General features: G+C 43.0%; 1 protein-coding gene and 2 long non-coding RNA genes across 6 annotated transcripts in view; 2 read left to right on the forward strand and 1 right to left on the reverse strand.

Annotated features, from left to right (window-relative positions):
* The first annotated feature begins 395 nt into the window (after positions 1–395).
* LOC149918119 (uncharacterized) lies at positions 396–1,756 on the forward strand. 2 transcript variants are annotated; one of them, XR_016466394.1, is made up of 3 exons: positions 396–448; positions 615–699; positions 1,187–1,756. It is a non-coding gene; the product is annotated as an uncharacterized LOC149918119 (long non-coding RNA). The 2 variants fall into 2 exon arrangements; XR_016466393.1 differs by lacking the exon at positions 1,187–1,756 and adding an exon at positions 843–1,173.
* A 1,688-nt stretch (positions 1,757–3,444) lies between these two features.
* LOC149918120 (uncharacterized) lies at positions 3,445–6,669 on the reverse strand. Its single transcript, XR_016466395.1, has 3 exons — positions 6,647–6,669; positions 5,855–5,972; positions 3,445–3,778 (listed from the first exon to the last, which is right to left on the reverse strand). It is a non-coding gene; the product is annotated as an uncharacterized LOC149918120 (long non-coding RNA).
* A 467-nt stretch (positions 6,670–7,136) lies between these two features.
* The window catches only part of GALNTL6 (polypeptide N-acetylgalactosaminyltransferase like 6), a 432,220-nt gene continuing 422,970 nt past the window's right edge, over positions 7,137–16,386 (forward strand). For 2 of the 3 annotated variants that reach the window (XM_031607481.2, XM_090138919.1), the window contains exon 1: positions 7,138–7,709. In XM_031607481.2, the coding sequence (XP_031463341.2) occupies positions 7,572–7,709 (138 nt within the window). In that variant the 5' untranslated portion in view covers positions 7,138–7,571. Of the gene's footprint in view, positions 7,710–16,386 lie in introns of all 3 variants that reach the window. The other variant, XM_031607482.2, reaches the window with a different exon arrangement.

Below are 16,386 nucleotides of genomic sequence, written 5' to 3' on the forward strand. Positions count from 1 at the left end.
TGCATTCACATAGCTCACGAGACATCACTAATTTTGAGGACTGACATTTTAAATAAAATGACCTTTTCTCCTTAATGATGGAGTAATACATTTACATTAAAGAAGTGCAACTGCTAGGTTACACAGAGTATTTAAAACCATCACCTCACTTTCTATGGTATCTATGATACATTTCTGCAATATGTGTTTGAATTCAGTGTATTGCTGTCTTCTCGTAACATAGTATTTTATGGGAACTACTGAATCACGGCCTGAACCTCTGATTGATCACCTGAGGCGAGCAATGAGTCAGCCACAGAGCACAGGTGAAGGCAATTCTCCTGTGCTGCTGGAAGGGGTGGAGCCTGTCTCCACCTCTCCTAGACCCATTTAAGAGCTGACTACCAGTGGGGAAGGTTCTCTTCTGGAGATCCCTTCTCTGAAGATTCATAGTGAGCCCAGGATACGGGTAAGCATTCTATATATTCTCCATTCTATCTTTTCTCTTTTGGTGTAATAACCACGTAGCCAATCTCTCTGGTATATTTCATAATCATAGCATCTGTACATTCATTGATTATACAAGTATAAATATGTTTCTTCTTGTTTCATGCTTTTACATATATTTTTACTAGAAAGTTGTGCTGATGAGCCAGGAACTCTCAGCATTATGACCTTCACCTGAATTACCTTTGACAGCTTCCTCATCTCCAACGTGAAGTAAGTGGCATTTGTTTCCCCAGACTTTACCTCACAGAAATGAACAGTTAATTGCCGTTGCACTGGGGAAATAACACATTAGCAGCAAACAAACATTTTAGTTTTCTCACCTCTCCAAAATGATATCTTGATCTCTGACACAGTGAGAAGAGATAAGTCTTTGAAGTGATGTGAGATCTCTATACAAGCCTCAGACTTCCTTGAAACGCCAATGACAGACATGTAGTGCCTCCTAGGGAGTGGCAGGAAGGTGTGGTGGGGAGCTTCAGACATGTAGGAGTCGTCCTGCTTGGGGGATTACAGAGAAATCACAACTTGGTGCTTTCTCATCCAGTCTGCCTTTCAGTAAGATTAACTGAAAGAAAGGCTTCTCAATGCTTTTTCTTGATGAGAACTGCCTGGAGGAGCCCCAAAGAAAACTGGGAGCAAATGCTCAAGTAAGCATTGAGGAGCTTACTCTATCCACTTTCTGTCTTCTATGGTGTAGACATCACCAAAGGTTGCTGATGATGTCTCTAGCAAGAAATCAGAACTGAAGGTAACATCTGTTAACATTTGAAGTATTCTTCACATTTTACAAATTTGGTGAGACATCCAGCCTTCAGCTTTTCAGAACATACTGCTTCATTTTCAGTGCTATAATGCTATGTTAGGTCCAACCTGAATCAGGCTGTGCAATGTGAGCGCAAAGGCCCTGTGGATTACTGGCCAACGGAAACTCCGAGATATGAAAAGAGTAATGTTGATGAGAGACCTTTTAAAAAGCGTACAGCAAGTTCTGTGAAACTGGCCAAAGAGAATATCTAAGATGAGGATCTCCAAAAAAGGCTGAATGCTTTTCCAAGTTAATGCAAAGCTGAGTTTGCTGGTTTTTGTAAATATAATAAGTTGTTTCTATTTGTTGAAAAGATGATATATAAAAAGATATTTTTGTTCATCCAACTTCCTGCAAATGACATGTTCCTCTGCTGCATTTAGGTCCTAATTACAGTAGATTTTTGTGAAAGGAAGAATGAAAAACTATTTTTCCTGACATCAGTGTTTTATGAATACTGAGCTATTTAGAAATATTTGACATTGTACTGATTTTTCTGTCTCAAAATAAACTTTTCTGATTATCCTTACATTCCAGTGATTTCTTTTGTGCAGCAGTGAATCTGCACTTGTGAGGTAACTGCCAAAAAGTTTGATCTATCAGCATTTTTGTTTGTTTTCTTGAGTTTATAGTAGCACAGCCACAAAGAAGCAGCAATCATCCATCATCCAGCTAGTCAAACAGAACAAAGATTTGAAAGTGGAAATAATTCATGGCTTTAGCATTACTCATTTAAGTTCTATGTTTTTATAGACTTTACTGGAGCAATAGTTTTGTTTTGGAATTTAAACCAAATGTTGGAATTTTGGAATAGGAATTGCACAGTTTTCTAAATCTTTGAGATTTTTACAGGCACTCAAAGAAACTTCATATCACTTCATTCTTTTAGCCACTAATCCACTTACTAGTGGAGGTGATGGATTTTCAGGTGTACTCTGACTGGAAAATCTCCACCAGCGGAAAAAATTTCTTCTGATTTATTAGAATTAAGACTTTAAGAAATGTTTGCATGATACTTCTCAAATATTCTTGTTGTTTTGTTTTTTCCATGTATTATTGGCAAACCTATTAACTTAAAAGTACAAGTCAAGATCCAAAACTTCTGGTAAGAGGGACTTAAACTCCTCTTGTGTTTTTCTCTGGGGGCTGAACTTTTATATTTCCCATATGAGTAGGAAGGCTCCTAAGTTTCCCTTTCAGAAGAAGTTCCTAGGCCAAATGAAGGAGGTCAGTAAGAAAAAAAACTGCTACATGTGATGTTATTTACAACCAATGTGTGTGTATATGTGATATATATTGATCACTTGGGGTTTTTTGAGGTAAATACATCGAAAGATTTCTCTGCGGAATATGTTGAGAATGTACATTTTCTGCAGGAGTTCAGAGGATCTTGGATTTTGAATTTTTGTTAAGGTGTTCCTCCCTAGCACAACAAATTTCCATTTCTAGTGGGCTACCAGTGTCATGTGTTTGCCTGGAGGTTTTAGTCAAGCTAAGTGATTCTGAGGGAGGATCTGATGTGCTGTGAAAGACCTTTGGAGGTCTGAGGATGAAAAACAGCCATGACAGAAGTGTGTCAGTGCCCTAAATACCAGAACAACTGACCGTTCCAGATAGGAGTTGAACAAGTAATAGAAAAGAACTCTTTGCCCCTCATCCTGGCTTAGAAAATGTTCTGTAATAGCTAAGCTGAACAACTATTTTACATCCTGAGTTACCTGGAGTATATGGAAATTGTTGAGTCATGGCCTGAACCACTGATTAATCACCTGAGAAAAAGACTGAGTCCAGCCATGGGAGAACAGGTGAAGGCAATTCACCTATGTGACTGGAAGTGGTGGAGTCTGGCTGCACATCTCTTAGACCCCTTTAAGGGACAACTGCCAGTGGGGAAGGATCTCTTCTTGCAGATCCCTCTTCTGTGGAGTCTTTCCTGTAAACTTTGGATACAGGTGAGTATTCCTTCTCTGTTTCTTTTCCCATTTTCACCACAATAATCTTTCCAGCTATAACACTGGAGGTAAATGCTGTAATCAAAACAAACTCCTATTCCCTTACCTTTATTCACTCCTTCATATGGCAATATTACAGACCATTAATCATCATTTTACTAGATTTATTCATAACTTAGAGTACATAAACCTCTGCTGTTTGTAACAGGGATGACAATGATGGGATCTTTCTATTTCTCACAAGTGCAGAGTTGAGCTGCTGCAGCTATGCACTGTCGTAGCTTTCCTTCATGCAGTGTATTGATCAGCTGTGAGTGGGAGTCTTGCGAGTAACTCTGCATGTAAAGCTGTGATCTTAACAAATGTACTTTACATGCTGTCTGAGTTCAGCTTCTAGGTACAAACACATAGCTGGAAAGTCTCTCATCTCACTGGAAAGCTCCCATATGCACCAGGGTGCTCTGTAATATGTTCTGATTTCTGGTCCTGGGTTGTAACAGAAGTCTTGATGGGAGTTTCCTCTTAAGGGGACCTGTAGGAGCAGATATAAAAGTATGTTCCATAAATTATGGAGCCAAGGTGTACAGAGTCTTATAATGCACCTTTACTGTTCTTCTTAATATATGGCTGAAGATTCCAAACAGCAAACATTTCAAGTTCTGAAGGTATTCCCCCTGAAGAAACTGTATATCCTACTACAAGTTTTTCTAGGGTGAGCATACATTATTGCCACTTTTGTTGATGCGTGGCTGAAGCTTCTAAATCACAAAGCAAGGACTTCAAGATTTCTTTTTGTTTATTTTTTCTCCTTTAAGTTACACTAGCATCTTAAAATTTCCACAATTCTTATTGTGGCTAGATGGCTTATGATTGTGTGTGGGGGGGAAAAAAATATTTGCTGATAACAGTGCCTTTATTCTTCACAAAGGAGACCTGAATTTGTGAATTATGGACTACAGCTGCTACCACAAAGTCACTCAGTGTTTGGGAAATTGAATTCCATCTCCTGAGAGTGAATGTGAATGTTTGCATTCCCTTTCCCTTCTAGGGAGGGGCTTGATCAGCAAGCTCTGGAATTCCAGGATGCCCTATCTTTCCTGTCAGCTTTTTTTTCCTATTAAATTATTATACAATCTTATAGCAATTGATGGTTCTAGCATTATGCTTCTCACAATGAGTAGAATACTGGGGCTGGATCCCTGCAGACAAAATGGCAGCCTGAATCAAAATCTTCCATGTGCTACTTAAGTTCCCAAGTCCTGGATGTCTAGCTGAAAAGTAAGTGGAATTCCTGACAAGGAGATTAGTGCCCTTTGATTTTGAGAATACTCCTGCTTTTCGGCAGATTCAGCTCAGGAATACCAAACAAAACTTTTTAGTGTAATTCTTTTGGACCTGATACCATGACATCCTTGTAGCCTGGCTGGGGTGAAATAAAAATGCTGATGTCTCTCCTTTGTCACTAAGATAGCAGAGCAAAGCCTTACAGTACAAGAAAGACAACAGGGAACTGTTGGAGAGGGTCCAGAGGAGGGCCATGAAGATGATCAGGGGACTGGAGCACCTCCCCTATGAAGACAGGCTGAGGGAGCTGGGCTTGTTCAGCCTGGAGAAAAGAAGGCTGCAGGGTGACCTCATTACAGCCTTTCAGTACCTAAAGGGAACCTACAGAGGAGAGGGGAATCAACTCTTTGAAAGGGTAGATAACAGGACGAGGGGAAATGGTTTTAAGTTGAGGGAGGGAAGATTTAGGTTGGATGTCAGGGGCAAATTCTTTACAGAGAGAGTGGTGAGGTGTTGGAACAGGCTTGCCCAGAGAGGTTGTGGATGCTCCACCCCTGGAGGTGTTCAAGTCCAGGTTGGATGGGGCCCTGGGCAGCCTGGTCTAGTATTAAATGGTGAGGTTGATGGCCTTGCCTGTGGCGGGAGGGTTGGAGATTCATGATCCTTGAGGTCCCTTCCAACCCTGGCCATTCTGTGATTCTGTGATACACGTGATGCTGGCCTAAGAAAGACTAGTTCCCGTAGGTCTTGCAGCTTCTGAAGGTGAGTGCAGGATTGCATGGAAACTACAGAGAGAATGAAGTAGCAGTAGCTCACTATTAAATGTGAGAGGCTGTCTTTTGCAAAGCTCTGAAAGGCTCTATCTGTCCTGGGTCTGAATCCACTCAAGTTCACACTTAACAGCCTGGTTTAAAGAATAGAAATTATTTTTATTGAATTTTTATATGACCGGCTTAAACACAAAGTGCTTTTGATAAATTGAAGAGAGATTCTGGAAGGAAAAAGATAATATTCAGTGGAAACAGGGCAAAAGGGAGATGTATTCACCCATAGGAACTGAGATGGGAACAATGGAAGAGGTGGGATTTAGTTCAAGGAAAACATTAACAACCAGAGCATAAAGCCTTCGTATAACAGTCATTAGGTAACAGCATAAAGCTGCTGCAAACAAAGCGTACACTCCACACGGAAACTTAGGAAAAAAAAAAAAGCACACACTGTGACCTGTGTACAACTATCCTCCTTCTCCTACAAGCACCCAACTAGTATATCATGCTCAGTTTTGTATATTGGACTTCAGGAGAAATATAGATCAGCTGAATACCTTCATCGTGAATGAGTGGTTGTGATGTCCTGGGCTGTTTGTGAAACACTGTGTGAAGAAATGGGGTTTTGCAATGTAAAAGCTGAGGAGAATACTCTTTTATCCTTCGTGTAATTGCCTGAAATCGTAGCAAAGCAGGTTCAGGTTACACATGAAAGAAAAGTTTGTAGCTGCAAGTCAGAACAGGTTGCCTGAAGAGGTTGGAGTGCTGCTGTCACTGGAGGCTTCTGGATGAGTTAGCCTAGCGCTTGTCAGGAATGACAGAAGTGCAGTGATTGTGCCTTGGGGCAGAGCTGTGTGGGAGCTGACCTCCTGAGGTCCCCCCCAATCCTATTTCTCAGCATTGCACTTTTCCCTCCCACCCCACCTTCAGACTTCTGTTCCTCCCACAAGCTTCCCTTTATCTCCAGCTACTCTCCTAAAAATAATTGCTAGCTGCCTATCCTATTGTATTATGCATGTGTAGAAAATGCTTTCTGCAGAAGGCAGTTCTGGAGTTGGGCAAGATCAGTCTCACCCATGGGATGGACACTGCTTCCCAGAGACTCGCTCTGGACACAGGAAGAGCATTCTCACTGTAAGATTTAGACCCTGACACTTAGAAATATTTTAAACCATCAGTATAAATGTGGACCACAGCTGATAATTTTCATACAGGGGTCAGAAAAAAAGGAAGGTAGATGTATTGTTATTTTATGACATGTTCTAAGTATATGCTGCAAGTGGGTACATTTCTCTGCTGCTCAAGGAGATGAAGCTGAAAGGGCACTCAGTGGCTTCCTGTGAGCTTACCCAAGCGTTCTCCCTTATTGCTTAGGGGAAAGGGAATGGTGACCTAGGAGCGAGCAGCTGAACTCAGACTCGGAGCTCAAATGATGCAACAAGGCAGTAGAACCACATGCCCTCGATACCCCCAGCTCTCGGATTTCCTCCCGAAGCGGGGGAAACGTCCCACGGCTCCCGGTCCGGTGCGGCTCCTCCCGCGGTACGCGCAGCGCCGAGGAGGACGGACCAGAAAGGGAATTGCAAACCCCGGTGCCCCTGCACCGCGGCGATGCTCGGCTCCGGCCCGCGGCCCCGCATCCATGCCGCCCCCGCCGAGCTCCATTGATCCGCGGAGATGCGCGGTCCAGACGGGAGCTGTCCTGCCCCGCCCCGCCCCGCTCCCGGCCGCACGTGCTGGGGGAGCTGAGCCGCCCGACCCCCGGCGGAGGGGAGCGCTGTGCCACCGCGCCGCCCTCCCAGCTTTTTTTTTTTTTTTTTAATATAGATGTATTTTAACTCTCGCTTAGCAAATTGCGCTTGATGAGCTCACGATGCCGCGCCTCCCCGCCCCGGGAGGCAGGGGGATGTGAGGCGGCTCCGCGCATCCCCGGCGCTCCCGCATTACTCGGCCGCGCTTTGTGTCATTATTGTTATTATTTTGCCTTTTTTTTTTTTTTCCCATCCAATTCCTTTTCGCTGTCCCGCCCCGCGCCGAGCTGTGCCGCTCCGCGCGCAGGTGGCTCCATGCGCTCCCGCGGGGGCGGCCCTTTCGCCGCTCAGCGCCGCGCCGGGGCGGGGAGAGCGGCCGCCAGCTCCGGCCCCGCCGCCTCCGCCTCCGCCGCGGGGGGCGGCCCCGCCCGGGCACGGGGCGGGCGGGCGTGAGGCGTGCGGGCGAAGTTTATCTGGCGGGGAGGGAAGGACGCGGCCCCGCGGCGGCAGCCCGGCTTTGGCCATGAAGAGGAAACAGAAGAGATTTCTGCAAATGACGCTGCTCTTCACCGCGGCACTGATTTTCCTGCCCGACATCGGCCTCTGGTCTCTCTACAGAGAGAAGCACCTGGTGAAGCCGGCCGAGCCTGCCGAGCCTCAGGTAGCCGGACTGAGCGGGGATGAGCGGGCTGGGGCTGTGAAAGTTGCGGACACGAGCGTGGGGTGCCGGGTGGGCCGGGCCGGGAGCATGCGGGCTGCGGGGAGTTCAGCGCCGTTCTGAAGGCAGCGGGTTGCGCTGAGAGGAGCGGAGTTCTGCCCCCAACTTTGGTTTGTCTGGCGGTGTGGTTGGATGCTCGCCATCCCTCTTGCCAACTCACCGCTCTCCTTCTTTCCACTGAAAATTCAAAGGAGTGTTCGACAGCCTCTTTTTTTTTTTTTCTTTTTTTCTTTTTGTTTTATTTATTTTTTTAATCTTCTGGACATTACCAGTGTGACCCGGTACAAGTGCTCTGCATGTAACTTCTGGTCAGATCGGTGCCACAGCGGGCTTCTAAATATTCCCAGTTTAAAACTGCCTCTCTCACCCTTATTAATAACGGTAGTTGACATAAGATGTTTGTTGCTTTCTGTCTTGTTTTTTCTTTTGTTTTTTTTCTTTTGTTGTTTTTTTTTTCCCCTGAAGTTATTCTTTCTCTCGTTGAGTTTCTGTATGGCTCGTAAATCACAGTGAGACCTGCATCGAGGGAAGTTTAGTTTGAGGGAGTTGTAACGTAGTGCTTTAAAACCATGCCTGCAATTTACTAAAGCTTATGTGTGTTCTGCTCAACACTGCTGCGCTTCGGCACCAGAACTGTAATTGTGATTTAAATACAATATAAATGTTTTATAGGTCATTAGTAAGAAATTATGAGGTTGTTCAATCTTCTAGTCACATCGCCTTGATGGTGGAGTGCATTAGGCAGCACCACGTGTCACTTTGGTGCGTTAGTGGTCTTAATGTCAGGGGTCAACCCCTGAGTGTATAATGCATTTTTCACATGCTGACTGTTTAAGTCACTTGCTGCATCTGAATAGCAACATGCTTTATTTTTTTGTTTATATAATCTGCTGGAAGTTAGTCCTCTGAGGTGTCATCAGCTTAGTAATGAAATATGCTGAATGGAGGATACCCTAATTACGACAGGAGGGTGTGAAGGGTAGCTTCCCAATTTACTCTGTCCTTCTGAGGGTTTTAATATGCAGTAGATGTCAGGTGCTAGACTTTAGTTGGAAATAATTTCTGCTGAAAGAAAATTATACCTGATTGCAAGTATCTGTCATTAATTTGCAGGGTGCGTGCTGTAGTCTTCGCCGTATCTGATTTACATTATGAATTAGGAAATCTGAAGTGTTCAATGCAAATAATCGTTTTCATGTTCGTTGCATGGCTCTTCTAAGGGCAGTATGCCTTGAGATAAGGTGAACTTTGTGTGTTCCAGTCTGAGCCCAAAGTACAGCGTGACTAGCTAGCATCACTGTGAAACAGTGTCAAAAAAAGAAAATGCTGCCGGATAAAATGATGTAAGAATACCTTGGAGAGCAGCAGCTGAACATCTGTGAAGGGCTAGTGAGAAGTAGCTAATGAAGAACATTCAAATCTTAAGTTTTCTGAAAGGATTTTCTTTTACTGGTTTCCTTTTTTTCTTGTTTTTCCTCACCTGAATGCTAATTATGCAGAAATGAGTTTAGTTTAATGGGAAAACAATAAAATTGACGATGAAACATTGAACCTTGCAGCTGATTCCACTGTAGTTCTGCTGTCACTGGTAGAGCTGAGGTATTGAAAATGTCATGCCCTGTAAGGACAGCAGGTTGACAGAGGCAGAGCACGATGCAGACATGGTTCTTGTGCCTTTTGGTGTGCGCCTCATAACCCAATGTGCACGCAAGACATGAAGGTTGCAATGCAAGTTTTGAGTTCAGCTCTCTGGAGTATAAAATAGATTACAAGAGGGCGGTCATTGAGACTGTGCTAGAAAGAAGGTACTATCAGAGAAGATAACATTAGAAACATCATAATAGATAACTTTTTCTCCCCTCTTATCAGAAGGTGAATGACTCCACTGAGTGTTGAGGCTCTGACTTTGCCCTTGGCATACCATTACTCCCTGTGTAGAGTGACTTAACATCAGTTCAAGGTCAATCCCACTGGAACTGTAACAGGCTTTTGTTGCTTGTGCTGAATTAGTGTTAGGTTGCCCAGGTCCACAGGTGGAGGCACGAGGCAGTCAGTTTGCTATGGGATGTAATGACTGTGGAAGAGGGACAGAGCTGTCATAAGTTAATATATTAAAACGTGTCTCTGCTCTACTGCTGGCAGTAATGCAGCCTTTACAATTGCTGCCCTCTTGTTTTAATAACAGCTAAATGATGTTTCTGATCATCAGGTGTTTCTGAGGAGGTGTTGCAGTGAAATCTCAAATACTCTGACTAGGGGAGGGCGAAACTTTGCGAAGCATTGCTGAAGCAGACATCTCCAAACTGGGCTGGGAATGGGGCTCTGCCAGCTTCTCAGCCAATTTGGGTGCCTGCTGTGGCTCTGGCCAGGCAGGTATGGTGGCAGCTGCTTGAGGTATGGTGACCCTGACAGCAGGGTTCAAAAGTAGTCTGTGTGCCTCAAGTAGTCTGCTTGTGTCAGTGAGCAGTGTCCCCAGGGTGTGTCCCAGTGCCTTAGAGAGGCCAGTTGTGCTCTTTAGTATTGCCTAAAAAATTGTAATATAGCAACATCAGATGACATTTTTTCTTCTTCAAGTCATGCTCCAAGAAGTTACATAAGATATTTTTTGTCATTATGCAAATTCTGTCTGTTTCTGAGTGGAGGAGCTCTTTTTTTCTTCCGTAGGACAGATTATAAGATAAAAAAAAAAATGCTATTGACAACACTAAATTCAGGCAGCATTAATGATTCTGATTGCGCATGTTAGTACTCTGTGCATTATTGACCTCTGAGTGTTTTGTACAAACTTTGTTTTTGCCTACCATATTTTTCCAAGGTTTTCGCTTGTGATATTGATAGGTTTGGTCAGTGTATTTTGAATACTGTTCATTATGTTTAGTTTAGCACAGTATTTAAAGTGAAGTTCAAAAGTAAAGAGCCAGAGATTAAGATCTGCCTTATATGGAGCAAAGAGCTGTAAAATATTGCTTGACAATAAAACAGTACAGACAAAATACTATATATAAAATGCCCCCTAATCTCTAAAATTTATGTTTGAATTCTTTTTAAGTTGGTCTTCTATAGGAATAAAAGAAATTGAAATTAAAGAAGCCTTATAAATTCTTCATCATATTTTAGTATCCTTGAGTTTCAATGACAGTTTCTATAGTTTAACTTATTTATTTATTTATTTATTTTGTCATTGAGATATTACTTGTGATACTAGTATCCTGTTTGATACTTTCTTTTGACACAGTCTCAAGGCATGTTGTTTATGTATTAGGATATGCTGGTAAAGGTTTTAATTTAAGCTTAGTTTGCTGTGGGAACAGCATAGTACAACGAGCAGAATGTAATCCTAGTGCAAACCTGGCTACTCCGATGCTAACTGAAGTTAGTGCTGCTTTATCTGGCAGCAGTAAGGCTGTAACCTGCTCTTTTATACAGTTACAGTAGGTGAAAAAGAACTTCATGTAGTAGAATGAATTTTCTTGCTGCAGCTTTCCAGTGCCCGTAATATAGGTGTTTGGTGCAGAGTGTTATGAGATGACTTTGTGCCTGCTTTTATGGGATGCCAGTGTTGTTGGCTGAAAAAGGAGAGCAGAAGTAGTTCCTGACACCTGTATAAGAAGGTAGATTTCTTGCCCTGTTTTGCTTATGCTCTGGTGCAGTGTTGCATGCAACATCACCCTTCTGCTTCAGGCACTTCTATGGGAAGTGCTGTGACTGCAGCTCACACTCTCATAAAACAGAATAGAATAGTTTGGTTGGAAGGGACCTTCAAAGGTCACTGAGTCCAACTGCCTGACCACTTCAGGTCTAATGATGTTTGCACTTTTTATTCCAGTGTTTGTCCCTTTTTTTCCTTTATTCTTCCCCCCCCCATTGCATGTACTGTGCCCAAAGCAGAGATCAAAATGCAGGCGTCCTGTCAGAGGAAGGCTCTGTTCAATGGAATGGAGTCATGCTCTCCTTCCCTTGTCCCGTAAATCCGTATTTCTGTCTTGTTAGCCTGATGATTAGGTCTTTCTCTTAGAATATGTGAGGTGTGTGTCTAACCAACTCATCAGGCTAGTAAAAACATAATTGTGATAGTCCTGTCTATGTACGGGTTGGAAAACAGGCACAAGATACAGCTTCCAGGTCTGGTGGCTGTGGAAGTACCCGCTTTGGTTTCTGAATCCAGGAAGTGGTTTAGGACTGAAATCTATCTTGCAAAGGTCATTAGTTTCTGAAGTTCATGAAAGAAATGAAATTTCACACTTAGCCCGAGGCTGAACTGATGGTCATGGTTGCTGGGGGGACAGTCAGCTCCGTTTGTTCGCTGCTGGTGCACTCTGGGTGCCTTGTTTATGCCAGTCAGTTTTACTGCAAGAAAAAGCTGCATGTTAGAAGTGAAATGTTCTTTTTTTTTCTCCATTACTATATTTCCCATGCTTTTCCAGTTAATTTCAACAGCTCCAAACTGCTGCACTAAGCATGGCTGGGTTAGGACGTGGCTAGGTGCCATGTTTCCTATAATTGCCCTGACAGAAGTTGGCTGGTTATGCAGGTGTTTGTTTAGCTGTCTTGGTTACTGATGGTTGCTTTCACCATAAACCAGGTAAGGCAGAAGAGTTTTGCTTCTTTGCTAGCAGAGGAGTAAATAGGGTTACAAAGTCCACAAAAGCAGCTGCTTGACTGTTACTGACATTAACATTTACTATTTTGGGGAGTGTGTGGCTGACAGTAAATAAGAGTTATTGATGAGACAGTGCCTCAGTTTCTGTGCATGTGCTGTTTGAGGCAGGTCCTCATTCCTCTCCTGTGTGTTCCCAGTGTGTTCAGTCCCTGTTTTTTCTCTAGGTCCCTCCGCTGCCATGCCAGTGTGGCTGTCCACAGGCCTCTGCATGCCAGACTGTGGTGCCTTGACAGGCAGTGCACTGGCAGTCTCTTTGCCACCAAGTATTTAACAGTCAGACAGCTAACACTTATGTAATTCACTTTTTTAATCTGAATTGCTCATGTATAGTTTTATTCCCTTGTAAATATTGGAGCCTACTGAGGAAAATATCGTTTGAGGTCTGAAACTGTTGTTAGTTTTAAGATACGATATTATTTTTGGCAATTAACAGTATGTTTCTGTTGTATTCAGCATACCAGAGGGAGCCCTCCTGTGGTTAATTTAATACCTATCAATTTTCAGCAATGTTACTAAACAGAGTGTGTCTTGCAGGATAAAATGGGCTGATTTTTATATTTAGTAGTATTTCGATTTAACTTCGTGTTAGTAATGTGTTTTCACTTGTTATTGTGTGCAGCCATATTTTTTAAAGCACAGTCATTTCAGATTCATAGGAATTAAAAATGTCGGATTGAGAAAGCTCTGTGCAGGTCAACACGTGGATGTTTTGCAGGGATGTGTGGGGACTCCATTCCCTTACCTGAGCAGCGGGATGCAGGAATCCTCACTGCTGAGGGGTGAACACCAAGGTCTGCTTCATCCCCTCTTCAGGCATGATGCCACTTGCTGCTTTCCTAGACCTCCTCACCTCCCAGTGTGGGAAGTGAAGCTCTTGTGTTTGGGTCCAGAGAACCACAGCATGCGGTGGGCGCGTTGTGGTTGGGAGCTGGGCTGTACCATGCCCTGCATGTGTGGCTCTGTGAGATGCAACCCATGTGTGCAGACAGGTGACTGAAGAGAAGAAAGAAAGAACAATTCAGCTTATTTTTTTTTCTTTTTTCTTTTCTTTTTAATGCTCAGGCAGGTAACTTATGTTCTTAATCTAGCAATATGCTGATGCACGCATTTATAGCAATTGACTTCAGCAAAACTGAGTGTATGCTAACTATTTTGGTGGACCCAGGCCAGGAGCATGTTTGGTTACTTTAGATAAGGCTTACCAAAATTAATTCAGAGCTTGACAAGTTAAACACAGTGCAGCTCAGGAATCCGCAGCTGAAAATCTTACATCTATCAGAAACGTGCCTCACAGTCATGAGACAAAATTACCTCAACTGAACAAAATAGCACTGCCAATTTTGAATGTTTCTTTAAAATGTGGAAAGGCCTTAACAGGAGATGTCAACCTTCTGTACCAATTCCTCTCTGAGAATGTCAGTGTAAACTGGTTTTTAAGGTCAAGCTCTATTGTGATTCATTGCTTTCCAGCTCTTTTTGAGAATTGCCACGTTTGAAGGAGCAGCATGGGGTGATGGGCTGGGCTGTGTAGTCCGTGTCAAAATATGCCTTTGATAGAGAAATCCCTCCCATCTTTATGAAAAACTTCTGGGAAGAGGCCTGCTTGAGGATGTCTGCTTGGGAAGTGAAGTTTGCATCATGGGAGAAGGAGTGGAAGAAACCTGAGCTTAATAGGGTGTCCTGCTTCTCTTTCAAATTCTTTACCTTCATTTCTTTAATTTTCACATCTGTCTTCGGAGAGGAGAAGATATGTCTCTAAGTCAATGCAAACACCTTCTAATTCCAGCCAGCTATTTAAACACCATTATAATAGCAATATATTAACAGAACTGTAGGAACACAAATGGTGAGGTGTATGTGCAGTTAACATCAGAAATGCCACTCCAGGCTGGCTGCCTGTACCTTCCTGGGTCAGGGCTGCCATGTTCCTGCTCTAGGCAGTGTTTCACAGGTATCGCACTGTCTTGCGCTGCCATTTTTAAATCTCTTGGCAGATCTTATAAAAGGAATTCCCTATCCCCTCTTTTTCCTATGTTTTCAGGAGATTTGTCCTCACTTTAGCAAGCAGTCACTGGCTGAAACATGGATTTAATAGACAGCAACAGCATCTCGTTCCCCCCCATCTCCTGTTGGTTACCATCCAGGGCCTGAAACTGTCAGCCAAGTCTCCGGTGACAGGACATAGCAGCATTTGGCAGATGCTTCATCTGATTGTCATCTGCCAGGACACTTTCCTGATGTAGTTGAAGAATATTTGCATGTGTTCTTCTGAACCCTGCAAACAGCAAACTGCATGGAGTGGGAGGGTCTGGGACCAATGGTAGCTCATGGGAGCCCCACCCAGGGCAGTTCCCTGCACTCAGCCCATTGCTGTCTGTAAAAAACGATGAACTTAGAGTGTAAATGGGACATAGCAGACCAGAAAATCTGGCCTTTACGATTTAAATGTTTCATCAATCAGTGATAAGCCATTGATTCTGAGCTTAAAATGCAGTGGGGATTTTAGCAGTTTGTTTCCATGCTATACAGCAGTTTATGACAGGGTGCGATGATGCTAAGAGATGTAGCCAGGCAGAGTAATTATCTGAACTAGGATTTGGTCAGGACACTCGTGTTAAAACAGGGTGCTCTGGAAATTGGATTGCTCATTGGAGTGTGTAAGTGTAGATTTATCAGAATAACTTAAGGTGCTCATTTGCTTAAAGAAGCATAATTTTTCATACCTGTACTTAGAATACAAGTGGCATAATAGATGAGTTTGTTTGGGAATTTTTAACCTGTTTATTTATTATTGCTCTCTGAAAATAGTGTTCTATAAATTAAGTACTAGGAGCATGTAAACAAATGTTTAGGACAAGAAAGAACACTTTATAACCAGACTGTACAAGTTCTGCTTGTAGGTGAAGATTGGGAAGCACAAGGGCTCCCTGTCTCTCTATTCAGAGCTGATATCTGGGAAGTAGAGGCTCTCCACATGCAGCCCTGCAACTCTAGCAGCTTCTGTAGTATGAGATAAGTGCTTCACCCCATGTGTTTTTGCCTCACTGTGATTAAATCTCCCAGTTTTGCGTCAGATAGCATAATTGTCTGTAACAGTCAGTTTGTTGTTCTGCTCTGCCATTCAGTCCCTGGGCTAGAAGTTGTGCGTGTACTGTAACGTGTGGCTTGATGTGGTTGTGTCAGAGTAGGCAAAGTCAGGTATGTGCACATGCAGTTGTGACGTCTGAGGTGTTCCCTCCTGTAAGATCTCTTCCTATAACATCTAGTTCCAGCAGATTCCTGCAAGAGAAATCTCTCTTCTCAGCAGATTAACTATACCCTTGGCAAGATTATTCCACTCCCTGACAAAGTCCACGGAGGTGTAGTAGTAATTCACCAGAGCAAAGTTACTTTAGAAGAGATGGCAAATTTTACCTAAATTAATATTCTTCAGTGTCTCACCAGCTCTGAATCTGTCCTACACAGACTATACTCCAGGTTTTAATGCAGTTATTCAATTTGTTTTTCTATATGAATGGCAGAATGCCTCCTGTCATCCTTTAATGGGGAAAGACTTCTTATTTTCAGCATAGCAGTACACCACTGCTTCTTGCTTTTTTTCCTCCTTGTTTGTTTCTTGTAGGATGGTTGGTTGTTATGTGTTGCTTTTTTCGGGGGAAGGGGAGCAGGGAGAGAGAACACATTTTAGTCTCTTTAATGTTTTTAAATCTTATTTGATGGTTGGATAAATTATTTTGATTGCTTGAATCCTGGAAATTTTTAGATTGCTTTTTCTACAGAATAATAGTTTCACATTAGCATGGAAAGTGCATGAAAAAGACATATTAATGCCATACTGGAAGAAAATATTGCAGTGTTTCAGGCTCTGATAAGTGATTACATTTTATGTTGCGTTTGATATGGATTCAAAACGAATGACAGGCTTGAACGCATGTTGTTTTTTCCAGAATGGCTCAATAT

The sequence above is a fragment of the Phasianus colchicus genome, chromosome 4 (assembly GCF_987193195.1).
Source record: "Phasianus colchicus chromosome 4, bPhaCol1.hap1.1, whole genome shotgun sequence".
Classification (NCBI taxonomy): domain Eukaryota; kingdom Metazoa; phylum Chordata; class Aves; order Galliformes; family Phasianidae; genus Phasianus; species Phasianus colchicus.